This window comes from Zootermopsis nevadensis, unplaced genomic scaffold, assembly GCF_977971745.1.
Source record: "Zootermopsis nevadensis isolate Lab colony 2312 unplaced genomic scaffold, Znev_1.0 Znev_ptg000022l, whole genome shotgun sequence".
Lineage (NCBI taxonomy): Eukaryota > Metazoa > Arthropoda > Insecta > Blattodea > Termopsidae > Zootermopsis > Zootermopsis nevadensis.
The window spans coordinates 17,659,877-17,687,594 of record NW_028259154.1 but is presented as its reverse complement, the minus strand read 5'-3'; the positions used below and the strand labels follow the sequence as shown (position 1 = coordinate 17,687,594).

The 27,718-nt window shown below is 41.8% G+C and overlaps 1 protein-coding gene across 5 annotated transcripts in view; it reads left to right on the top strand.

Annotated features, from left to right (window-relative positions):
- The window catches only part of zfh2 (Zn finger homeodomain 2), a 167,913-nt gene that overhangs the window by 9,504 nt on the left and 130,691 nt on the right, over positions 1-27,718 (top strand). For 4 of the 5 annotated variants that reach the window (XM_087353920.1, XM_087353918.1, XM_087353923.1 and 1 more), the window contains exon 2: positions 20,836-24,308. In XM_087353920.1, the coding sequence (XP_087210046.1) occupies positions 20,915-24,308 (3,394 nt within the window). In that variant the 5' untranslated portion in view covers positions 20,836-20,914. Of the gene's footprint in view, positions 1-18,208; positions 18,322-20,835; positions 24,309-27,718 lie in introns of those variants that run through there. The other variant, XM_087353919.1, reaches the window with a different exon arrangement.

The following is a 27,718-nucleotide window of genomic DNA, read 5'->3' as shown; positions in this document are numbered from 1 at the left end:
ACCGTGTTTAAACATGTTATACTACAGAGGCAAGGGCTTAAATTCCTCAGTACAGTTTATCCTTTCTTTGTTTTATCTTAGGTTCCTTCCTGGGACTTGGCTCCCGGCTTATGAATTCTTCTTGGATGCATTTCCTGCTAAGAATGGCTTAAACTAGGAGATGCTTTTTTACAGTTTCTTTTTTAAATTTGCTTTGTAGACTACCATTAGGAAGGTTCAAGAACACTGATAGAGATTAGAATTGGAACGGACACAGATTTTGGTGTGAACTGATGGCGAAAACATACACAGTAACATTTTGTACTAAGAAAGCTGGTCTAGACGTAAACGCAAGAAAGTCGGAAGTACAGGCCTTTGCTCGTGTCTCGCCAACAGACTGCAACACGATATGTTAATAAAATCGTTTGAAAGTGGCATTTCATACACATTTGTCGATATTGGCTGCAACGATGTGTGGACTAGTATCCACCGCCGTTAGAACCATAAATCCTTCATTCTGCGTTGAATGACAACAAATCAAAATTGTATTTACGACGAAACCAGTAATATATTAAATTTTGTGAATCCTTGCTGTTATGCATTTGGGGATCTTTTAAGACAAAAGATTCTCAGGTGCTTTCAGAAATCTTAGAAACAAAGAATATAAAAATGTGGAATTCTACCCGTTGTTTTTATGAGCTTTATACTCGAGGAATTCCGTGATTTGTGGAAACTATCAAATCAAGGAGTATTATATGGGCAATCTTTGAATTTCGAAATCGCTGTTCGAAAAAGAAACTTGAGACAGTGGAAAATATACAAAATATTAATCATGTTCATTACCATACACCATCGCCGAAAACCTGCAGATTCATCTGTTAACTGTTCCTAAATTTAAAGACGACGAACCTTTACCGAAACGAAATATAAATGACAAAGTATAACCAAATGATAGATATTCCTAGTAGCAAAACGCACGCTTTACTGAAAAGCCCATTGGTTCTCTTACTTGTATAGAGCAGTGGTATTCAAACCTGGGGTACGCGTACCCCCGGGGGTACGCGAAGACATCTTAGGGGGTACGTGAAATTTAAAAATATATATATTATTTTATGATAAACACTGAATAATCAGTAATGAAATTTATTTAATTTATTTTAGACGTAGATTATATACTATGTATAACTTGAATTATACACCAACAACTTTGGGGGTACAAAGTTGAAGAGAAATTATATCTGGGGGTACGCGAAAAGAAAAGGTTGAATACCACTGGTATAGACCATGCGGGTGGACACAAGGTCACCTGCCTTCCATTTGGCGGCCGTTAATGGAGCTGTGCTCTGGCTGGAGTACACTCTTGACGAACGGCCGGGAGCATTATGTTTCCCTCACTACCAGAATGACCTTGAAGCCTGAGGGAAGAGAGACAAGCGACCGAAGCGTGATGCAAATCTAGCCTCAGTCCACAGCCGAAATATAAGTTGTGAGGAATTCTCTTAAGTCCAGGGCGAGTGTTCTCACACTTTCAAGATCTGAGACGTTATTCATGTCGATCGACGTTTCCAGGTATATAAGTGAGGACAAGACACCTTGATCCAAGTGGAATCTAGATTATGAGTTGATAAAAACTTGCTGAACACACGTGCAGATACTGTAGTGGGTCTCGTGTTTACTATTAGATTTTCCACAAATCTTTGGCTACGTGTAATAAAGTCATAAATCAGTTTTCAAAAAGTGTGAATATTATTCATCGTGAAAAGTGATTTACTATATTAACACAAGTAATCAGGAAGTCTGTCGTTGTAATACAATTTAAGAGGTGAATTTATTATCCTGAAACGATTTCATACCAATTAGATATCTTGAACATTAAGCAAGGGTTTTTCCACTGAATAAAAACAAATTACGAAGCGGATTCTAGCCCGGCTCCCATCGTACATCGCATTATGCCCAAGTTACACAGTTCATGACCCATAATTAATTATGACGTGTTAAAACCATTAAAGCGAAAGCCCGTCTTTGAACTCACCCACAGTAGCATCTGTCCAAAAGGATTTGATTTTTTCACGGCAGTGAATCCGACGATGGCTTACTTCTGGGTTGTTGCGCCGTGTAATCTGGTGAATGTTTATCAAAGTTTCAGAGGTTCATGCTGCCTCCATCATCAGGGCGATAGCTCATTGCCCTGATGATGGAGGCATTATGGACCTCTGAAACGTTGGTAAACGTCTACCAGACCACACGGCGCAACAACCCAGAAGGCAAGTATCTTCATCTTTTGTCCACATTAAACTCAGGCCAGTTTGACTTAAAAAGGATAAAGGATTCCAATTCAGTACTGTAGAATGCGGTTATAAAAGGTATCGAAAGAAAACAGCTAGAACATCTGGAATGAATTCATGGAAACCAAATCTGTAAGCTGTTCTATAAACCGAAGTGTTGAAGATTCCAGTATCGTGTGACAAAGAATGAACCGAAATAAGGTTCATATAATACATTTAGGAGAATATTTAGATGACGTCATATATAAAAGGAAAGATAATCCGAGAAAAATACAGTAGATAACACTCAACTCCTAATAAGTGTAAAATAACTTTGTGTATATGAAAGAGGCAGTACATCGTAAATCTTGTATTTGTGAATCAACTCATCGTAGATTTTAGTTTCAGTCCCAGCCGAAACAAACCATAATCCATTATCCGTGATGATGATCAAGTTGGCGTGGTGTTATCCCAGCAGAAATATCTTTGCCTCTCAATAAGAAATTTACTCCACTGCGTTGTCGTGGTGTCCTGTCTTCCTAGCTTTTAACTACCAGCCACCTTAAAATCAACTACCGTGTTCACAGATGTTTCTGTTGGTAATCACGTTTTGTATCCCATTATAGTTGCGTTTTGCCCTTCTTCTAGGGCGGAAATCTATATACATGGGACGTTTTGCCTTTTAGACGGTCGTTTAAGAATCACATGCTGTAAACCTTCATTGTCATATAAAGAATTTAAAATGAAAGATAAAATTGGTCACGCATTGTAACCGTTAATTTCTTCTGGAATTAACTTGCCAAAGAAAGTTCTGTAAACGTACTTACTTACCAGACATACTTTTAATGACAATTCCTTCACAAACAGGGATATAGGAAAAGCTACTGAAGGTGTAACTTAGGTTTTTCTTCTGTTTAATTCATGGACATGGAGTACCGCAGGTGTGAGTATTGGCCTCGCTATCCGTCTTCCGTGTATACCTGTTGACAACTTATTTTAATTATTTCACAGAACTCCGTGCATCAATAATTCATAATGGACAATCGATCTGGCAGCCCACGATTATTGAACGAACACTGGATTATGATTATTCTGTTTTAAAATTCTGGTTTTAGAATGAATACAAAATGTTAGTCGAAAAGCGTTATGGAAAGCGACTCAGATATTTGTGTGGTCAGGGCACGAATGGAAGGATAATATTGGAACTTCAATAAATATCCAGGTGTTCATTATGAATTTTCTGCAACCTCCTGTAACTTCATACCTCTTACGCCGGTCATTAGGGCTATGATGTAGGCAGAAAGGACCTCTGAAACGTCTATAAATTTTTACCAACAACACGGCGCAACAACCCAGAAGACTGTTCCAGCAACCAGGAAATTCACTGCTGCGTTTGTGTGCACTGAAAGTATTGATTAAACAACAAATAGCCCAAATCTTTTCGTGATTCTGTAGTGTCATAATTATGTTTAAAATAATATCTGAAAGAAATAATTCTAAATCCCGTAGCTTTGTTTCATGGCATTGATGGAACGTGCCTCAGTTTGTATCTCAGCCGGTTCGAATCTCTGCCGATAACCGACAATTTTTTAAGCCTGAAATGCTTCGTGGTCGGTTGTAGTGCTTCTATGCGAATACCGGGATAGTACATTGAAATAAGTCAGTTACTTGGACTTCGAAGTGGGGCGGTCGTCGCCTGTTTGATGGTATTACCTGCCATTCACTCCATACTGAAAAATGAATCTATGCATTCTACACGTTTGTAAATAGATTCACAAATTAGCCTTATGTTTACCTTGAATGTTACAGATTCATAGTAATATCATTAATTTATATCTATGTTTTTACGTCATTACAGACATTTCAAGGTAAGGGTTGTTTGAGAACGTGTGTTTCTTCTTCCCACCGACTCCCATCCCCAAATACGACTTTTTAAATACGATTTCAGATTTCGGAAGCTAATGAATTTTAACGGAGGCATGCTATGCATGCCACATGTATCATATTTTGAATAATTTATGGTTTATGTTGGCTGTACGTATGTAGCTCGTCGGTACATTCTGACAAAGCCCAAAAAGTAAGGAATATTATGACTAAAGTTTCTTAAGATTTGAAAGTACACAAAGATGTCGTTGGGAGAGGTCTTGTTAGTATGTGACCACTAAACGTAGCATGGACGTCCAACAAATACACACACCTTTATTATTATTATTATTTTATTGAATCACACCTTTATGCTAAACCATCCAGGTGTGTGTGTGTCTAGGATTTAGTTCAATGTGACCATGTTGTATTTGTGGCATTTTAAAAATATCAAAGCAGTTTTATGCATGTAATACATGAATATGATTTAACATTTCTCATTATTATAGATTTGGAAAAAAATACTTGTTTGCCCAGTAGCCTCTGCTCTTATAAGCGGTGTATTTATTCAGTCCCAACATAAGTGACCAGCTGATTGGATGAATGGTCATATGAAATAGGAATATTTAGCAATTAGGAGTCGTTGGTTTCTGAGAACGTATGAGATAGTGGCAGACGGAATCACAGGAGAAATATCTTGAGATTTCACGTTCTCAAGGCGGCGAGTATGATGATAGCTGTCTTCTGGCATGTTGCGCCATATAGTCTGGTTAAAGTTTACCGTTGTTTTAAAGGTTCTTGACGTCTCTGTATCAAAGGTAGGCAGCAAGGAGCTCTGAAACGTCGATAATTGTTTACCAGACTGCACGGCGCAACATGCAAGAGGACAGTCAGTGGTCTTCAGGAGATTTTTGGACTAGCTGGTCCTGATTCTGATTGTCTGCTTAAAGCCCAACAAGAATGGCCAGAAATCGAATTGGGAGGTGCGTGAATGCTCATTTTCAATATAATGTGTTTGTTTTCAACAGCAGCAGGGCGTTTGTGTGTTGATTTAACGAAACTTTATCAACGACGTGACATACAGGTTAATTTTGAGGGTCGAAGTTGAGTGAGTGGTGAATAATTATCGTGTTCTTTCCTGATTAAACACGTTCAGGTATTTTCCAGAATATGTTCATGAGACTAGAGACTCGTGATTTCTGCCGTACTACGGTTAATATTGTTTCTTCTGCTTTAGCTGCCATAAATTTTTATGACGGAACGAGACGATTTCAAGCGAGCGGGAGAGACGGAGTTGTTAACGAAATTATATTTGAAGGCCATACCCCGCCGAATTGTATTTGGAGGTCTCAATAGACCCCCAGTCGGAGGGATATTTTGTCTTGTTATAGTTGCCTCATTCTTGACGTTTGTAGCCATTCTCCTTAAAGTTCCAGGCAAAATCCGTCTTCCTCTTTTCTGGCGGGTTCGAGAAATCAAACCCCAAAGTACTCTAGTATTTTTGGATACCAGTATATTGAGGTAGGCCTACTAGTGATTTACTCATCCGCTATTACTCACTTATTCATAACCAGTATATTTCAAAGCAGGTAGCTGGGTGGTAATGCAGCTGATTTGCTGCTGATAACCGACAGGATTTCAAGCCACGTGCTGTTGTGTGAATGTGTTGGTGATGCCCTCATTGACTGCAGTCAGCGGTCAGGCCGTGATGCAGACTGCTCTTATCCATCCAGTACCGAGAATATATGGAGTTTACCTCCTTATCAGTCTTGATTTAAATGCATTAGTTTTTAGATATTTGGGCCGGAAACTTAGAATCTGTTCAGAATTGCTCCTAGTCGCTACGAGATTCAACAGACGTGCTTGTGTACTGTTTTGTTTGGAGCAGCGTAGATTAACGACATTCAACTTGCAAGTTTATGTACGAAATACTTGCCTCTAAATATTGTTAGGGCTATTCAGTCAAGAGGTGAGATCAGTGAAGTATAAAACACGTTTGAGGCAAGACGTACAAGATTTTCGTAGAGATTTCGTGTGCCACTGATTGTGCCTTTGTCTTAGAGAAACGAGAAAATGCATTCTTCTGCCGGTTTGGAGTACCATTTATGTTTTATGGGCATTCATGAGTTGAAAAGGAGTGATAATTAATATTACAAGTGGACGGTATGTGTTTAACGTGTGGCATTGGAATCGAGAAGAAATATTTTTAGATCTCTTGCCAGTTCAGGTGAAATAACTGCAGTGTCAGAAAGCTTTTCCCAATACTCATCAAAGACGGTTAGTACAGCTGTTAACACGGTGTTCAGGAGGTATCCGGTTCGAATTCCTCTAGGACTACCGGCTGTTTTGACAGTTATTTTATCTTTCTCGCCAGTTCTTCGTGAATGTATCAGTATAGTAATTTGAAGTAGATCATTGCAGCCTCCTTTCACATCCTTACCTGCTCACAGTTGTGACCGTCATTCTGTTCCATTCAGCGCTAAGAAGTTATCGTATGGTCCTGAAGTCTGCGTTCCTCTCGTACGTTTGCTGGAGCGCACTGTCACAGAGTAGGGTCTGCTGTAGGATACTATTATGTCGGAGGCTGGGTGACGAAGGCTCCACACGCAACCTGTTTCCGCTTGAATTCTTGGCGCATTTCTGTCATGCTGTGCTTCAGAATGTACGAGGGGGGGGGGGGGGAGAGTCGAAAACACTGCGTCACACAAAACGCTAGTCACCGCAAAACATGGAAAAATATATTGTAGAAATCTTGATACATCCTAACGTACCTATACTATAGCATTATTTTGTGTGAAACATTCAGTCGAATAAAAATATGGCCAATGCCAATTACCACAAGTATAGTATTTGATATTGTTATGGCGAAGTGTTTCAACTAATTCGTCATTAGGAATTGGGCTACAGTGTGATGCAGAAGTTCCATATTATTTAAGTGTAGACCCAGTTATTATATTTGTGTGATCATATTTTGCATTTGTATATTACTCTTCTGTCACGTGCTTATTTTCTGTTGTATTTGTAACATACCACCCCACTACCCACTGCAGATCTAAACTCTTAATTGTTATAGTCTTGTTTATATAATTTCTTTATAAATCTGAATTTATTACATAAATATACTTCAAAATATGTTACATAATATATTTATAATATTATGTTATTAATTTTCTTTGTAGACAATCCTTCCCTTTGATTTGGTGTATGTTTTGTTTATACATTTTTCTGTGATTGTTTATTCGTGCATCTTTTACCTATTTTCTGTACGTTTAAATTACCTTTCTGAACCTACAACACGTCGAATGTTGGAAATTATTACGCTGTACCTGGCAGTGTTCGTGGAAGACGAACTTTATGAATGAAGCTTCTGGTAATAGAACTTTGTGATGTGTAGGTGATTCATTTTGCACAAGGGAGGGGGTTGCGCTGGGCACTTCTGTAGCTCTGGTGAGAACGAAAAGATTGTCAGGCCGCTAGATGGAGCATTTTGAATGCGTCTTATTAATTTAGTCCACTTCCCGCTTTTGTAAACGGTGTTTTTATCACTGACTACTTCATAACTGAAAATTGGTATGCATATCATGACATCAGACCCCACCCCAGCTCTGTATTCCTCCTCTCCCCTTCACTTTCGATGTCGGAGCGACAGTACGGCTTATTAATAGAAGCCTAGGGCCTAAAATATTGTGTGGATGAACATTCCACATACTCTGCAACTCTCGTTAAGTTTGTATTTCTATAGAACGTAGAGCTGCTGAATGGCGTTGGAGCGAAATATTTATGCACGTACTTCGCGTTTTCATGCACCTAGGAATGGAATTTTATTTGAGGATTATAACATTTACATATTTGAAATCATAGTGAAGGTACAACATTTTGCAAAGTCGTTTTAGGCAAAGCTAACGTAATTAGTGTCCCGCGCCGTAGCCGCGCGTTCTGAGGCATCATGCTTCGGACCGGCGATACGGAATGCGCGCTGGTTCGAGTCTCGGGGAAATAAATTTCTCATGAGATATTCGACCGGTGTATGGGACCTGTGCCAACCCAGCATCGTGAGGAAATTGGGGAGCTACAATGAGTAGCGTAATCCGGTCATGAAAAGTAGCAATGGCTGGGGGTTCGTCGTGCTGACCACACGTCACCCTGTATCTGGTTGGATGATCGTTCACCTCTGCTTAGGCATGTGAACGTGAGGCCATCAGCCAGCTAGTCGGCTTTGGCTCTCAGAGGGTTGTTACGCTACGGATTATTAACGTAATTTGAATGCCTAATAATGGGAATTGTGCACATAAACTGATAACAGAATTTATTCATTTATGGTTGTTCCAATCTTTGCCATATTGATTAAAGCTTTTGAAGTGGCACTTCCTCCCAGAAGTTCCATTTTGTGTTACATGGGAACACCTAGGACAGTTGTGCTTGTGTCTGGCCGGGAGGTGGGTGGCGCATCGAAACACGAATGTGTCCCGTCCCAGGTATCTCGGATGGCTGTTGTGGGGTGGAATGTGAAACGTCATTCTATTCATCGGTTGCTGATCAACAAGAGCCCGCGAGGGTGGGCTCCCATTACCACAGCTGGTTCCTCACACTACCTGATTAGTAATTCGTTCCTCCTACATTTATTTCATTTCAGTATCTTCCCCCTCCCCTTCACGTAAGGCAAATCTATATGCTAATTTAGGTACACAAAGAATACTGATGTCGAAGATTTCTGTCTTCTGGGTTGTTGCACTGTGTAGTCTGGTCGATGTTAACCATACTGCCTCCGTCATCAGGGATATTCATCGCCCTGATGACGGAGGCAGTATGACCTCTGAAGCGTTGGTTAACATCGACCAGACTACACAGCGCAAGAACCCAGAAGACAGAAATTTTCATACTCACCGCTGTGAAAACCTCAAATCTTACAAAACTGATGTCCGTGACAAAAGTCTGAAAAGTTTCAGCGTGGTTTTGTACATATTTTGCTTCATCTGCTTCTGTTTAGACCTCTAATTGTAGTGGACCATAGATTTCTATTCCTATGACAGTGACACTGTCGTAGGGATGTCAGACAGCTTTTTTGTAAATTTAAGTTAGGCTCATAAAAGTAACGCCTAAAGGTATAAATCAATAGTGGAATTATATATATATAGGATAATAATAGGTTTCTAACCTAGTAAAATGAACGAAACGATATAAGTTGTAACTGTGCTTAAGTTCCAACTCTGAAGACATGTAGGCATAGTGCGTGTTGAAGTAGGCTCTCAGCTGTAGAGTTTACAACTAACTAGGGCTGACCTCAGTGGTTGACTATGGACTAGACATCCAGTGACAGTGACGCCTTGTCCAATTCCACTACAAGCCACGCGCATCATACACATTCTCATTCATTTGTTATTGTCGTTCCTAATGTTGCTGTTACGGCCTGCGCCCCCACCCCCCGTAGTTTTGCCGCCCCTCCCCACTCCTAGTCATGCCTTTGTGGTTCTGGACATCCGTGGGTCTCTCCCATCTCTGGTTAGATGATCGAAGCCTCAGGTGAATCTGAACTGCCCCCGAGGGTATTTTCCACTCACTAGGTTAGGCCACCTTCGTGGACTAGACACCCCCAGGTAATGCCCCCAACGCCTACACCAAACCGGCTCATTCCCTGGGGTCCCAGCAATTGTTGCTCCAAAGATTTAGTCCCATATTTTTCTGTCTTGACACCCCTGTGCTTCCACACTTCTCTTTGCAACTTTCGTGGAAGAATGGCTTAAACGCATTACTCCAACTCTTTTTGCGCAACAGTGTCTTCTGATCACATTAGTGCGACAATGCTCTGTATGTTGTGCCTTGAGGAACGCCTTTGGAATGTCCGTGTACTGCAAGGAGGACACCATTTCAATCATGTATTCGTTACGATGTTGATATGAGCCCGTCATTAGACACTATCCTTAACCTGATCTTACATATATTATACCTCATCTACGTGTATTTCGTGCAAGTGATCTTTTAAGCTTTGAACGTTTTGTATGAGTTTCGCCTCTCCTCTTTTTCGTCTTCTCTTAATTACCATAATTACTTTTGACGGAGGGTACAAATTATGAAGCCTCTCGTTTTGTAATTTTCTCTGTTACTTCTTCACAATACAGAGAAACGCAAACGCTCAAGACTCGAGTGAGCGGTATTCGAAGTCGAGCCCCAGTATGTGGAAGGCGCTGCCAGACCGGTACGTCGAACCGTACTTCAGCATAATGTTCCTTTGCGAGCCAGTTTTACCGTAGTAAAGCGTATTGATGTAAAGAGAAACTGTCCCCGTGTTTAAGAATAACGGTATAAATGCCTGTAGGATGCGTGGGTGTTACGCTGTACTCATTCTTAACCACGACATTAGATGTAGATTAGTGGTATATTTACGGCCATGGCTTTGTTCATTTAACCTTCGTTGTATCTGTTTCTGATGGCTCTCCGGCCGTAATAGAATAAGACTGTGTGCCGATTGTTTGTAACTTTCTTTCATTTTCCTCCCCTCATTTGTTTCCGTCTTCATCATGACCTCCTCTCCTACCCAACAAATGATGATCGGCCTTAGATCGGCGGGTTGCATCGCGATCTAAATGCACGTAAGCAGTTCCAGTTCAGACCCTCGTGACACGTGTGATGTAATAAGGGGCAAACCATGTCAGAGCATGACGGTTAAGTGATTGACGGCAATTCAGTTGTAGCACCAACTAGTAATGCCCTTCTATACAGTTTGCACCTCCCGCCTTGCTATATGCCCCTCAAAGAACCCCTCCCTTGCAAAGGAACCCCTCTTTCATGTTTTGTTAACACTAACTTCTGACTGTATTCCAACGAAAGGTTTTACGGATGTGAGGGAGTATACAATACACTGGGGTCTCAGGTTGTGTGGGTGCACGAGGTCGTTTATAACGGGGGGGGGGGTTACCTAAGGGTGTGGAATTGAAGCGCATGGAGGGTCAGATAAGAACAATTGGGGGATGTTAAGGTATGAATATGACGAAAACGCACTTGGAAACAAACACAACGAAACCGAAGTCCGCCTTTGGGATTAATATTGGGTTCCCTGGAAATAAAGAGGTTTAAACGTAGGACGTTTTAGGTTCATGTTTATTTGACTTGAATTATCCAGTATCTTTTTCGACGTTTCTTCGCGCAACTTTCTGAGAATTTTTCGTACCAAAATTCTGTAGGCATATACATACTTTTATCCAATCCGTGGTACATACCCAGCCCATAGTAATCTTCTAGTTTCATTATTTCTTTGAGGTCGAAGTTTCGTCTGTAGTAAACAGTTAAAATACTTATATTTCCTGTTGAATTCTCAGGATAAAAGAGAGGTCCTGTAACCATTCACTCGTAGTTGTGCACACTTGGGTAAGTGGGTGAAAAGCCGAACTTTTATGAGGGAATAATAGAGTTTACAAATTTTTCCTACTGATGTCGTCAACTTCAAAGTAAATTTGCAGTTGTGTTCCTGTGCATTAAAAAAAAACTTAAATCACGGTAGGCTTGCTACTTTAATTGTTTCACTACACGTACCAGTAACAAACAATCAGTGACGAGTTGTAGTCGTGGATCAAAACGTGGTAGCTGCCATTATGTCAGGCGGTCTGACCACTTAACTGAAAATTTCTCCAGTAACCCGGCTTTTTAACAGGATCAGGTTTGTCTTCAGGCCAGATGCGCTGCTTGCTACCAGCGGAGCACGTGGGTTTGCACTAGAAGCGCCCGGCTGTCATACCTCTCTCCACCCCCTCAAGCCACCCTCTAAACTACTGGACTCCGACCACTTATGCCATCTGCCGACGGTAAAGCGAACAACTACGACGTTTTTTCCCCGACCCCCATCGTCCCATACTGTCTCTGACTACACGCTCACTGATTTCAGGTCGTCCAGCCTTTAATCCAGTTTTGTGTTTCAGCATCGTCCAGTACGTAATATTCAGCGAAGAAATATCTCGTTAGGACGAAAATTTCCATCTCCCTAGTACTCCCACTCGATTAAGCCCAATATGCCATGTTCGCCGTTTATAATTTTTCATACGATTAGGCCTGCTTATAGTCTGGATGTACAGCCTATTGTGTAAGATGGGATCATGTCCCTGTTCCGTGTTTCTGCTCCGCTCCCCAAATAACTTCCGAACCAGTCTTTATGAACGGCTGTATGAGCAGTTTGTGAACAGAAAGTACGCATCTTTGCACATTTTTAATGTAATGTCATCAATAACATAAACACCATTATTGCTGACAGGCTGTTAAACGTTTTTTTCTATTCTCACTTAAAATATTGCGATACACGTTCGCGTTGTCCTGTTTCAGGACGAACGAGAAAGGGTAGCAGAACGATTCATACCAGTACGTGAAGGTAATTCGGCAAAAATTGAGAATCTCAGGCTAAGGGTATGAATATATATGTCTTGGTGGGATTTACCAATGATTGCTCTGATACTGATCGTCATTTCAGGTGAGCTTTCGGTTTCCATCATCAGGGTGATGATATTTTCTTTTAATTAATAGGTTCATGGCACGCTTTACATGTCGGGAATTGAAGTAAAATCAATAAGAATAAATAAGTCTAAAAACCGCGTCTTGATTAGTTTATATTCTTCCTGATTGCGGGCAAGATAATGACATCTTTAGTGTGTGATAAAAATCGAGACGCGAGAGAGCGGAAACTGCAAACCCCCATGAAATAAAGAGTTTTTGAACTAGTGTGACCTTAGTTTATCGTCTCGTAAAGTATAAGCATATATCTGCACCCGGTTCATCAGCATCTGTACTGCAACATATGTGTGCTCATACCAGACCACACCCAGACTGATTTTCTTCATCCCACCTCCGTCCCGCACCCAAATCTTCCTCCCATCAAAACTCTTTTCCACAACTTAATTGAATTCTTGAAGACCGCCCGCCTGCCCTGCTTCTTCTTCGCCACCCCCCCCCCCCGCCAACTCCCTCTTAAGGAGTATACAAGAGATGCTGCTGCTTCCTGCCTGTCGGCTTCAGAGTTTTCTCTGCGCACAATCTTTTTAGCAAGAAAGAAAAGAAGATGTAGAAGAAAAAATGTCTGTGATGGTGAATTCATAAAATGGCCTCGTCCAATCAAAAACGGAAACGGAGGGGGTGGTATGAAGATACAGGGTGGGGATGAATGTGGGAGGGTGTATGTGAAAGAGGGGGGGAGAGTTAACGTTGCGCATTGCAAGGAATAGAGAGACCAGGTGAAATTACATCAACGTCAAAAGCTAGGAAAGAACAATCTCTTTGCCTTCAGGGGGATGAAGAAGAAGGAAATATAAAAAGAACGATGTTGGAGGGTGGGAGAGGGAATTTGCGCGCTTCTATAATATAAGAAGCGAAATGAGGTAGAGACTTCTCACAGAAAAGGGGAGGAAGACAAGGGAACTCGTAGGATATACGTCGTGCGATGTCTGCAATTTGCAACTGAATCTTAACGTGACTTTTTTCACCTGTGGTGCAATGTTTGATATAAATTACTTCACAGAGTAAAGAACTTGTTTTATGAAAATTTTACCTAACGCCCCTACTGTATTTGATTACTATATAAACTTTAATTACTTAAACGTGATGCCTGTTCATTCCCGGTTTTAAAAGCGAGTAATATCAACGCCGGAGCGTTCATGTCCGCGCGACCAACACAATTAATATAAACGCTTGGTCCATGGATCACGTAAGTCTACACATGTGACTGTTTATATGTCACGTGTTTTATGAACTACAGGAACACGTTTTAAGACAAAATTGTTAAAGAATATTTACGAACTAACGTTTTTAAAGTGACGCTTTATTTATCGTCTCAGATTTCAAGACGTCGTAGCAGAGGTAGGTTTCTGGACATCTTCAGCGATCGTACTTCAACTTAAATTCGTATAAGTAAGTTGTAATGAACCTTAGAAAGAACTGCTTCATTGAACGAAAACGTCTAGAGACACCTTAGTTCGTCTCCTTTCGTTTGAATTCTGCAATCCATATGAATAATTTGTGGCAATTATAAATTGATACTTGTTGCAACAGTGTACAAATACCATCTTTGTTCTGAAGAACGGTGTTCCCCGTGTTTCGTTCCGCCACTGCTGAACAATAAAATATGCACGAGACCCAGATGTGGTTAAAATAAAGTTTGAAAGAAGGAAGGAAAGAACGCCAGCATCTCTTCCTTCGGAGATGCCTCGGTTTCTTCCGAAGCGGGATGAGAGAGGAAGGCGGATCTAGTGACGTAGAGAGGAAGGTGGTACAGAACAGGATACGGGACGGGAGGCTCGCCAAAAAGTACTCAGAGACCCAGGTTAAACGGTTAAACCCTTTATAAAGAAAGAGGAAAGTTGTTGGAGAGTTACGACGTTGATGGAAATTGCGAGTAACAGGGCTGGTCTGCAACGTGGAGCAGCAGTGTGTGGTATTTTAAACAAGAGTTCAATTTTGACTTTTGTCTTGTCTGACTAGCAACTAATATAGCTGCCGGGATAAATCTGACAAATTAATCATTACTTAAATAAGCGCAAATTCTAGTCTTCTATCGATTAATTAATGTTTTGCAGCGTTCCGGGACGATTACTTTCGTTATGGTAATTCACGTTGCTACTTGATATGAAAGGTTTTAAGCGATGAGGGTTTTTGTAATCTAGATAAAGGGATACGTTTATACTCACGAAACAGTATTTTTAAGTGTTGGCTGACGAATGGACTGTAAATAATTGACAATTATTGTTTTCACGACTATTCTGTAGCACTCATAGGAGGATCGTAGTTTACTCGTGCATATTAACCAGTCTTCGAAAATGTAAGCGGTTAAGTTTAATTTTTACAGGTGGTACTATTAGTGATGGCGAGAAAACAACGAAATTGAAAGAAGCTGTATAAATTTCGGAATGAGCAGAAGAATCAGCTGAAAACCGAGGCTTTTCTTGCTGTATTTTCAATAATAGTGTGTACAGAAATTGTGTTTCGGAACCTTGCAAAATAATTATAAACGAGAGATCTTTAAGAAACAAACCTCTTGTTTCTGACATTACAGAGATCGTTATCTTTTCGGAACCACTCGCTCTCCTTTCGACTTTACGTATCAGTCCCAGTTGATTTAATCATATTTCAAATTAAAATGTAGTGTAGATTATAATAGGCATTTTTATTAAGGTGAAGCGAATTGATTGAGCACTGGTGGGAAATTGCTTTGGTTTTTAGATAATTGATGTCTTCGAGAAATTTTTCGGCGTTGTTAACACGATTTATATAATTATCATCCAAAAGAGCTGATGTTCCAGACTCGCAAACGTTACAGAATTCGAAGTTGTTTTTCGGTGTTCTTGTTCTGTATATCTTATCGTTAGTAATTAGTAGTCTATATGTTCTTCATTTTTACGAAACACGTGATGGTAGAGAGCTAGTTGCCTGTTTTTCTTGTTATTAAAATCACAAATTATATTTTATTCTCCTTGTGCCCCGTACGTTATTAATCGACATTTCTTTCTCAGGTATTGAGGCTTCTGGAAGGAAATAAAAAATCTATGCTACTTATTATACGAAAGCTCACAGGACTGAAAATTTCAAAATCCATGATTATTCTTAGTCGTAGCATACATCACATCGAGGGGCTCTTATTTCTTTAGGTTCCCCCCCCATTTCCTCACTGATCCGACCAATATTAAATTTCCGGTCTTGGAACGCTTGGAGGCAGATTTTCAGCCTGTGATAATTATGTGTGATTCTAAGGTTCTCTTTATCTCCCCCTCCCTTTTTAATTCTGCTGAAAAGGTTCTGTCTGTGGCTACATAATATTTAACCTATGGTCCTAAGAACCAGAAAGAAATCAAAGAGATCTCTGAGAGTATGGGGTGCGGTAAGAAAGATAATAATTAACATGATTTGTTCGTGGGAACTTCTCGTTTATCTGTTTCTGCTGGCGTCTGTTATAATAGAGGTCCATGACAAACGCACGCACGTATACACACACGCACGAATACTGCAACGTTTCTTAACAAAATTGTAAAGATTTTTTGTGCATTTTGCATTGTTCTCATTCTTTGAGTTTAAAACAAAGATTCAAGGGTGAAGAAATTACAGAAGACCGTATTTAATAAACGTTATGTGTAGTGTTGCGTTGGTTCCCTTCGCAAACCGCCTATGGCGCCTCGTCTTCGCCTCAGGCCCTTGTGCGGGTAGGTAACTGAGCTAGACACATTATCCACATTGGCCGTCTGATCGACAGACAGGTAAAGTATAAATTCCTTTCTTTGTTGGCGTCACTAAAGAAGCTACTAGTTCTGATTAGTCTTTGAAAGCTAAATTTACTGATGCTTTAGGGCTCTAATTACTGACTTTTTTTCTGATCAGCGTCTTCAGATCTGTTTTGTATGTCGGCATGCGTGAGTGTAAATTTATTCGCATCTGCAGTACATGGCAGTTGATCCCATTTCATCAGCTTTGCGTTTGTCGTCCATTACTTGCGCAGGGCCTCCTGAATGAAGGCCTTCAGTTCCTGAGCGGTTTTGGCTTCCTTTGCGACTCTAAGAAATATAAAATATGTTAGATTTCAGGTTCTCACGGCAGCGAGCGTGAAGATGATTGTCTTGTGTGATGGTGTATATTGTAGAAATTTGCTGACGATTTAGATATGCTTATTGCATCCTCCATCGTCTTAAATTTGGAGGTAGTAAGGACCTCTGAAACATGGGTAAATTTCTATCGGACTATACAGCTCAATGCTCAGAAGACAGCTGTACGTCTTTTTATAAATGTTTCAGACGAGAAGCTTAGACCGTACTTAGTTATGCTATTTCAGCAGGATGAGTATATAATGTTATTTAATTTCGGCATGTGATAAAACGGTCATATGCAGATGCACCGTAGGTCGCCGGAACAATTGATCAGATGTGCATCTGAGCAGCGTTTAATGGTTTTTCAAATATCAGCAAATATCTAGTATCCGTTCTGTGCTTGTTTTAACAGTAAATTTTATTGAAATCATAACATTAATTCTTCAGTTTCAATTCAAATTACACTGCTTTTTGCATTGCTACGTTATAATTAAATACGTACTTGTAGACGGAAGATAATATTAAAGTGGATCTTGGTGAAATGGGGCCTGGGTTTGTGGATTGGGTTTATGTGTCTCCGGTGGCACTTATGAACACAGTAATACATCACAGGTTCCATAAAACGGGCATATTTCTGACTAGCTGTGCAACGTTTAGCTTCGTAAGAAACATTCCGATCTTTGGATTTAGTGAATGATGACGCAGGTAAAGCAGTTGAACAAACAGTTTCCAACCTTTGACATTTTAACCACATGAAAGGACGTGATGGTTAATAGCTTCTTATTTAGTTCTCAGGCGCCGTCTTATTATTCTTATAAAATTCGGATTCTGAAACGATGGGATGTGATAGCACATGGCGCCGCCCGGATACCTATGATTTGTCAATCATAGCTTTACACATTAAACAGCTCGTGGTTCCCTAGCAACGAAACACCAGTAGGCATACATCGTTTTATGCATCAGTGGACTTGTGGTCTCTTACTAAAGAAATCAAAGAATACAACAGGGTAAAAAGGAAAGTGGGGATAGAGAATGATTTTATATTAAATATAGGCAATACTTTTATTGTTCTTAATCATCATTGAAACGTCTGTAAGAATTTTATATTTATGTGCCTTTCTACTGTCGTCTCATTTGTAAGATTCAGATCGCGTTATTGCTTTGAAACACGTCGAACACATCTCTTCCGTCATTAACGCTGTTACGACAAGCCTTAATTTTTGTGTTTGCTGTTTTCAGGTGTAACGGAAATGCACAATATCGTTTCGTAATAATATTTATGCTTGTTTTTTTTCTTCTTGTATTAAATTCTGGCTCTTGAAACTTCGTTTTGAGAATAAGATGTTATGTACATAAGAAATAACGGCTGAATTCAATGCTTACAGTTGTTCGGGTCCCCTTATCACACCGCCTCACCTTTCTCTTCAATTTGATAAACGCCACAAAGAGGGCTATTCTTCATGTACTACGCAGGTTAGGCGACGTCTAGCATACATACCAGGTATTGCTAGTATCGCATCATTATAAGCTTAATTCCGTCTGTAGACTACAGTGACGAGCGTGGTGTAGAATTGCGATTGGAAAAGAATACTGCAGAAAGTCGTGATTCCAATGTTTAATAACAGAACGTGACTTATTGAATGCTGTGGATGTTCGAGAGTTTTCTTGAACAAGTAAGTTGTCAATGTGTTTTTGCATTTATGCTTTCTTCTCGCATCGTTATTCTCCAAGATAATACGTGTGTTCTAGTCTCATATAAAAGTTCTTCGGCGTTTGATTTATGATATAGTAAGCAATGGTTTTGGTATATTAAACAACGTTTTATTTTTTGTTTCATGTTGCCGGTGAATGTACTGAATTAGAGTGTAAATCCCTGCAATTTTAAGTGACCACATAGATCGCATTTATGTTGGCGGAAACAGTTTTGGAATTTGCCAGAACCTAAATTTTATCTGACTGGGGAATTGTAGGAAATTTCGTACTAAACTGTCCGGTGTTGGCCCGTGCCTCTCCATTCCCGATAACGGAGAGCACAATAGTGGAATTTAGGTTTTGGTTGTGTATTTTTGTTGTTCTTTATTGTATGACTAAATATTACGTGTAAGTTTGTTCAGGCTTCTTTTATGGTTCTGGAACAGAAAGATAACAAGTATAGTTGCTGCACGAAGTGACAGATTTCGGCACCTTGTGACTGACGTCTGGCGATTTTTCAACTGTTTTCATTCTTTGGTATTTCTGTTGGCCATACAACACTATTGAACTAAGGGTTGTGGAATTAAAGTTGTTAAAGTTGAAGTTGAAGAAGTTGAGGCCAATGGTTGAGGACCCACACTGTTGATGGTAATATTTGCTGAAATATATTGTGACCCTTGAACTTTTCCCTCTGGGGGTAACACCCGCCAGTACGCATTTTTTAGGTGAATGAGTTGGCCCTGGAACCGATTTGGAGTCTGTAGCGAAGGGAAAATTGTTGTCCCTGCAGGGAATCGAACCTGATCGTTCAATACTTTGCCAATAACACAGATAGAACAGTGTGCACTGTTATTTAGTAGGTAATATATTTGAATTAATTGTCACAAGAAATAATTCAGGTCTGTGTAAGAATAATACGAAAGACGAATGAAATAGTGTATAATTTATAATGAATAACCGGGTATCGAAAACATGCCCCTGCGAAAACGACATTCATGAACACAAAGAAACGCATGATTTTGTTTTTCGTAATCAACATTTTATAAATCTGATTCGACAGTTGTTATGTATCGTAGTGTTTTATTAGATGGCCCAACGTCCTAAATAAATGAAAGAAAAATGACGTGTTTTACAATTTATTGCTCAAGCCTGAGCCAAATTGTGCGGACAGTTCTGCAGTCTAACGCCTATGAATCCATTTTACTGTTTTTATTCGTCTTTTTAAACGTAAAAGTGCATACAGCCTGCATTGGTTGTACACGCCATAACTTATCATTTATTTATGCCTTTGTTCCTTTCGTCACCGAAATTCTTTTAGCCTTATGGAATCGTGTAACTTAAAGAAGTGTATCAGAGAGCCACTTCTTTTTATATAAAAAACATTTTCTTAAACGAAAAGAGAGAATCATTGTCTTTGTTCTTTCAAGGAGTTGTCTGTCGCTCAGATACAGACAGGTTTTTTTAGCACCAAGTCGAAACCAACTAACAGCGTTTTCTAATTGCTGCCCTTTTTACGCCTTCGCATCCATTGGGAGACAGACGACAAACACTTTCTTAGTTTGAAAAGAGAGAATTTTCAATAGTCGGCAAACGAATTTGGTTTGGTTTAAGACACATGTTCGTGACGTCGCTGCAAATGTACCCTCAGCCATTTTAATGCGTAAAACGAGATGACAATCTTTTTGGGTTCCGTTGACATTGACAGTTGGTTGCTTTGTGAAGAAAATGTTTCTTAACATCAGATTGCCGTTCATTATGAAAAAAAAAAATGAAAGTAAAAGCGACTCTTTTCTCCAGTGGCAATGCCATGTGGGTGGATGTTACTTCTGTAATTCACACAGAAATTCTCAATTAGAGAAGATTGTCTTCTGACAGGGAACTAGCCTGTTTCGGATTCGTTATTTTAATTCCGTCCACGAGTGACGTGTCATTAGATCTTCAATAAAAACAACTGTAATCTTTCTTTATCATCATATCTTTATTTTGGTATTTAACCCTTTAATGACCAGCGGTACCACGTGCATAACATTCAGTAATTATGGCTTTATCTCGTAGACGTATTCATGAGTTTCGTATGATTCTCAGAATATACAGTGATTATTTCCTTAAACAGCATTAACCAGTTGATTTTTGTTGAAGTGTTGTGTTTTCTTTGAGGTAAGAACTGTGTGTTTAAATATCATGCAGATGAAGTTCGTGCTTCAAAGGACGTAGTAAACATTTGTGCCTTTTGCTGCTTGCTACTGGTGTCTTCAACAGTAAACACGCTTCAAAATTGCAAATTTTATTGTTCCGGTGTTTTAATTACAGATTACTTCGTAACCAAGAGCAGAAATTTAGCTAGTTTTTCAAAAAGGAAGTCGTGGAATGGCGTTATCATTAGATACCATCTCGGAGTTCCATCTCATACATGGGCTCGCTCACCCATCCACCAGTCCACTTACCCGTTAGACTACCGTTGAAACAGAACGTGATTGTGGTGGGTTTGTTTGCAGACTGGAGCCCGAGAGAGTGTCAGCATGTGATGGTTGACGACAGAGAACAGCAGCGACTACTGAAGCGTCGTCGGTCGCCATGCCCACCCCCACTGCCGGGGCCCCGCTAGACGAGCAGGAGGACCGAAATCTGCAGCCTGGCGGCGGCGACAACTCTACCTCGCAAACGGCACGCAGAAAGAGGAAACGGAAGCGAGACGCCCACGAAGAGCTGGAGGAAGATTCGGACAGCGAAGCCATGAGTCCCGAAGAAGAGGCGTCAGTATCGCCACCGGCCGCAGTGATAGCGGGCAGAGACGATGAGGAGAGGAGGATGTTGTCGCCGCAATCGGGTAGCCAGTTCCTGCACGACGACACTGTGCAGCCGCCCATGTCGAGGTTACAGGAAGACGAGGACGACGAGGCGTCGTCAGAAGACGAGCGCAAGTCAGCGGGAAAGAAGTGCAAAACGAAAGGAGACGGAGTCGGTACGACGACGGGGCCTCCGCTGAACTCTGCTTCCTTCATCCCCGATGCAGGGGATGACTCCTGCGGAACCAGCGACGTGGAGAAGTTCGATGGCAAGATCGTATACAATCCTGATGGCTCGGCTTATATCATTGAGGATAGCGAACTGAGTGAAGAGGATGCTACGAGTCTTGCGGACTTACCACAGATTATTGGCGACGGCTGTATCGTGGACGGCCGCGGTGTTAGTCTTTCTCAGTCCTTCGTATTCCCGCAGATAGCCAATGCTTTCTACGTGTCGCGGAACCCCTCCTTTTATAACGCCTTGTACGGGGGCGCTGCAGCTTCCTACGCTGCTAACAACGTCTTGCAAGACAAGAAAATAGTTCCTGAAGTACCGATTATGCATAGTTACAGGGTTTTCACTGTTCGTGATAATAAAAGTGGTGATAGTGATGATGGCAAGGCGGAGCGTAGTGGTAGTGGTAACAACGAAGGTAAGAAAAGCGCAGACAAGACTAAAACCAAGCAGTTGTTGCTGCAGAAGAAGAATGAGAAATATTCTGGTAAAGATTGCTCCTCAGTTCCTGTAAAACCCATTCTAATGTGTTTCATATGTAAACTGTCGTTCGGTTATGCGAAGTCTTTCGTGGCGCATGCTATGGGTGACCACAACGTGGCGCTTCTGGAAGACGAGAAGGATATTCTCGGGCATAAGAACGCGTCTGCCATAATACAGTGCGTGGGGAAGGACAAGGAGCCTCTGGTGTCGTTCCTGGAGCCACTGTCGCCGGTGAGCGTGGGTCTCGATAAGCCGGCGCAGCGGGACCCAGCGTTCAGCGCGACCGAAGTGAAGAATGAAAAGGTCGATGCTCACAGAACCTCCCCGCCAAGTGATGGTGGTCGAGGCGAGAGCAAGAACAAGGGTAGTGACTGTGGTGGCAGTGCGGGACACTTTGAGGCGGAGAGTTTAGTAATGCATCGCCGTCAGTCACAGGACAACAGCACCACTTCAGCTTCGGGGCTGTCCAACGTCCAAATTCAACATGTTCCTGAGACTTCGGTCTCCCTACCTCAAAACGGTAGTTCTAGTAGTAATAATAATAATAACAATAATAATAATAATAGAATGATTGGCGTCGGAATTAATAGTGTAATGGACCTAACGCGTAAGAGTCCCATATCGGCGTCGGCAGCGTCGTCCGGTAACAACGGTCGGAGCAGCGTATCCCCCGGTGCTAGCCCCTCGCCGGGATCTACGCTGGGGCCTCTGCTGTCTGCCGCAGTGGCAGCGGCAGCTGCAGGTAACGCCCCTGCGCTATCGTTTCCTCAGCCACCGCCCAATTTCCTGACCGGCACGACAATAGGAGTCTGTCCGGACCACATGGGCGGGCGTCCGAGTGGCGTCGAGTGCGCCAAGTGCGAGCTCATTCTTAGTTCCTCCCGTCTAGGGGGCGTCGGCGGCCCCCTAGCCGGCATGCACTCTCGCAATTCCTGCAAGACCCTCAAGTGCCCCAAGTGTAACTGGCACTACAAGTACCAGGAGACACTCGAGATCCACATGAAGGAGAAGCACCCCGAGACGGAGACGTCGTGCATCTACTGCATCGCGGGACAGCCACACCCGAGGCTGGCTCGCGGTGAGACGTACACCTGCGGCTACAAACCATATCGTTGCGAGGTGTGCAACTACTCCACTACGACCAAGGGCAACCTCAGCATTCACATGCAGTCCGACAAGCACCTCAACAACATGCAAGAACTGCAGAACGGGGGCGTGTCCAGCGGCGAATCGACCATCACAGGACCCGGCCTGCACAGTCAGGCATCACAGTCAAGCAAGGGAGGTCTGGTGAGTCCGGGCTCTGGAAGCTCTGGTGGCGCCGTCACAGGGAGCGGGCACCACCATCATCAGCACCACCCACACACGCCCCTCAGCAGTGGGACCGGCAGTGCTCAGAACCAGAAACAGAAACCGACCTTTCGGTGCGACGTTTGCAACTACGAGACGAATGTGGCGCGCAACCTGCGCATCCACATGACGAGCGAGAAACACACGCACAACATGATGGTGCTGCAACAGAATGTCAAGCACATGCATACGCTGAGTGCGCTGCACCAACAACAGCATCCACCTCAACAGCAGCAGCTCAGCTTCGAGTCGCTGCTGCATTTCCACCCAGGCCTCACTCTGCCGGGAGACAAGCCCCCGCCGCACACGGAGGCGGCACTCGCAGACATGGCCTACAATCAGGCACTGCTAATCCAGATGATGACAGGCGGGCAACTGCCCCCACACATACCACCGGAACTTGCCCCCCACATGGACATGGGTCTCAATCCCGACACCATGGAGCCCCCACCAGAGCCGGCAGATCCCAACCCTTCCCACATGTTCCACTGTTGTGTCTGCAACGTGTTCTCCACCGACTCGTTGGAGGCGCTATCCCACCATCTGTCTGCAGATCGGACCAAAATAAGGGAACAGGAAATTCTGGCCGTGGTAGCTGGCCATTACGTCTGCAAACTCTGCACCTACAAGACGAATCTGAAAGCGAATTTTCAACTGCACTGCAAGACAGACAAGCATCTGCAGCGACTGCAACATGTGAACCACGTGAAGGAGGGTGGACCTAGGAACGAGTGGAAGTTGAAGTACGTGTCGTCGCCGGGCGGGATTCAGGTGCGGTGTCATGCGTGCGATTACTACACGAACAGTGCCCACAAGTTGCAACTCCACGCGGCAGGGCAGCGCCACGAGGCGAGCTGCCTGCTCTTCATGCATCTTCGAGAGACCGAGGCCCTGTGTGAAGCCCCCCGCATCTACCACTGCGCGCTCTGCGGTTTTTCGAGCCGTGCCAAGCTGCAGTTGCTGCAGCACGTTCGCTCCATGAAGCATCTGCAGATGGAGCAGATCCACCAGCTCCAGCGGCGCAGCGAGGGTAAGGATTTGCAGACCGACATCGGAGAGGTCTTCCAGGTCGTCAGCCAACTGGATCCTCCGGGGTATGGCGACAGTGAGCTAGGTAAGGCTGTAATATACACCTCTTTAAACTTGTGTCTCTGCTTTAACGTAGTTTCGTTTTGGTGTGTTTTATGTTCTGTTGTTCTGTGGACAGAACAAGCAATTTAAATGGTCTGAGCGGAGAATTGACGTGACCTTGAAGCCTTGACATCACGCCGAATGCTGTCCTAAAACATTGCTTCTTACTAAAAATGTTCCCAACTTTCGGAGCAATCTACATATTTGATGCTATGAGTACCTTTGACCCGACAAATGCACTAAATTGTGTATCATCTATGAAATATTAAAGAAAAACAAAAGAATGACATGAAACACTAGATTGGTAGAAAACTCGCGTGTATTAGGACGAGGCGTTTCGAAGGCTTGCACCTTAACTAATTCCGTGGAGAACGGTTCTTGAGAAGTTGTTAGTAGCTGGGCTGATCAAGCAATTCTGCGTCTTTTTTTGGGACTCTAAGCTTCATTTCATGTCCTAGCATTTGTGTTATTAATTGTAAGATAACAGTTGCCGAGGTACGTATCCTCCAGTATCTTGATATTCAGATAGCATTTTAGGAAATCGTGTATAGCGCTCAGTTGTTCTTAGTTGAATCTGAGACGGACAGACTGACGAAAGGGTGTATGTAACCCGGTCGTAGTAACATATATTCGCTTCTGATAAATCATTCTGCTCTCACCTCTCTTCCTAATGTATTATTTCTTTAGTCCACATGTGTATTTGGATACGCAGAAGATAATGATTAAACCTTTAAAACCGAAGCATATCTAAATAATATTTTGGAATTCAGTCCGTACCTCAAAGAGAACACAACTCTTTACCATTACAAAAATCAACTGGTTAATGCTGTTTAAGGAAATAATCGAAGTTGAAACTGGCAATCATACGAAACCCATGAATACAAAATGAATAGTTACTGAGTGTTATAACAGTGCGTATAGTTACCGCTTGGCTTTAAAGAGATGCAAGGGACATAGAGGGCGCGTGGGAAATGCATACGAAATTTAAGTTGGAATATATTTTGAGGAAGATGTCGTTCGGTACACGTAGGCGTGGATAGGACGATCTTACGGAAACAAGAGCACAGATTGTAAATGTATGTACTGTATTCGTGTGATTCAGGTTGTATTTGAACACGATAATAAACCTTTTTGTGAAGCTGATAGTCGCTTGTCTCCTTCAAGAAATTTCTCGTCATTCGTGGAACCAGAAGATTGATTCCCGTGTTCACAAGAACCCACCAAAGCAGTTAAATTCAGTACACATCCTACGCTCTGTTGTAAGACGAACCTTAATTTTATCCTCCATCTATACCAGGGTCTTTCAAATTGTCTTTCCTTCAAGTTTCTCTTACAAACTTTAGTATTTATCATGTCACCTATGCGTGACAGGAAAGTAAGTAGGTGTGAAGTCTGAAATAGGCCTGTAATGTAGGAATTATAAATTACTGAAACATTTAAGGCTGTCTGGAGGCTAAGTGATTTTTACAATTTAAAATTTTATGACTTTTTGCAAGAAGCATTTCAGATGAGAAATATTTAGTTCAGAGCCAACGTTTTTTGCGAGGTCCTCAGATATCCACACGTTAACGTATAACTTTGATTAATGCGAAAATTGGGCGATATGGCATAGTTTCGGTGCCTAGTCGCCGAATGACAGTGAAAGTGACTGTGTCATACTGTACGCATGCATGTGGCTGTTACCCTAGTGCGAAGTGAGCAAAAGATGATTTGCCTTGTTCCATTGTTCGCCTTGTTTGGAAATGGTCTGCGATGATGGTCTTGTTGAGAAACTGGTGCCAGCAGAGCAGTTCTGTTCGATGTTGCCATTGGCTGCTCTGCGTGTTGAGGGGCGGGATGTAACAACCGGTCATCACCAAACAATCGACAGACAAATAAAAGAAAGCAAGAACAGAGAACCTAAGCGGGATCAGATTAGACAGACAGGCGCAAGCAATGAGGAGAACGCATGACAACGAAGTTACTTGCATTGATATTCCTATGGTAACCGGTACTTGCTGTTGAAGAAGACTGTTTAGAAATACATTTCGTTTTATGAAGTTTAAAGGTACTTGGTATTTGATGCAGCTGAAAACGTAATGGTCTTGGGCCTAATTGCCGAACTTTTAATACTTTATTGCATAAAATTATATATATATAAAATGGCCATATTGAGAAGATTAGTATGAACAACTCACGTATGTCACCATGGACTGAACATCGTTTCCCGAGGAGTTTACACTGTCTGCTGTTCGAGAGATTTTAGGTTTAATTATCTGCCTGGCGACTAGCTGTACTAACTGAGATTTTTCTTCGTTTTCCTCAGTCTCTCGAATCATATTTTGAAATAGTACGTTAAATTGGGCCACTATCGCTTTGTAACTCATTCATTAGTCTCATCATCTGACTCTCCATATAATCTGAATTACTGGTAGTGTTGTTAAATACTCTGTAGATGAATAAATAATTAAATAAATCATGTCCTCATGGCATGAGGTACATGGAGCCCATGTATGGAGGGTAGATGCGAATATGCAGTCACAGCTTACGGGGCTCCTCACGTTATAAGCCTAATAGCGGACTGTGGACCTCTTACACAAGGGGAGCCATCTTGAGAACACGGCATTTTCTTGAATCGGTGAGCGACTATCAGGCTATATATTCTGAGTGCCGAAAGCGTAATTAATTAAATATGAATAAGATTGCGAAATAGAAGCAGCTAAAATGGGGTTCACTGGTGCATTTCAATGAAGAGACATTAGCAAACAAGGAATTAAACATAATTTAAACACGCTGAAAGTATTAGACAAAATTTGTTGGTTATTAAACGAATTGATTCCATCACATGAACATAATAGATTAAAGAACATGTGTTCAATGTTGTTATCGGTATATACCAGAAATAAAGGGAAGATGTGGTAAGGCGTATACTTGCATTCAAGTATCTGCTGTACAGAGAAATTTCAGACACTCTGTGTAAAAGATGTAAGAGGTAAACCTTGAAGCTGAAACAGCATCATAAGACTGATCGTTGTGATAATGATAAGATTCTCTTCGGATTTGTGTCTCATAAAACGTAAGGGAAACTTTGCAGGGGACACATAATCCAATCCAATTTTATGTACCAATTTCGCCATCGTGACTAAATCATGTCCGTTATGCCAATTCTTGCATTACAGGTGTTTATTATCTGCTGGTCTCTCAGCTCAGGCACTGGCGCATTGTTGTCATTTCGAAGCTGCTGAGTGTACCGTAACGAACAAACACATTCATACTCGCATATAAAGGAGAAAAAAATATCTTAGTGAAGTGTCCAGTTGACTAAACTTCTGCTACAATCATAATTATGACACCTGCTAGCCATTTTCCATTATACATCGGTTGTATTATTCTAACCGTGAATTCAGATGAACG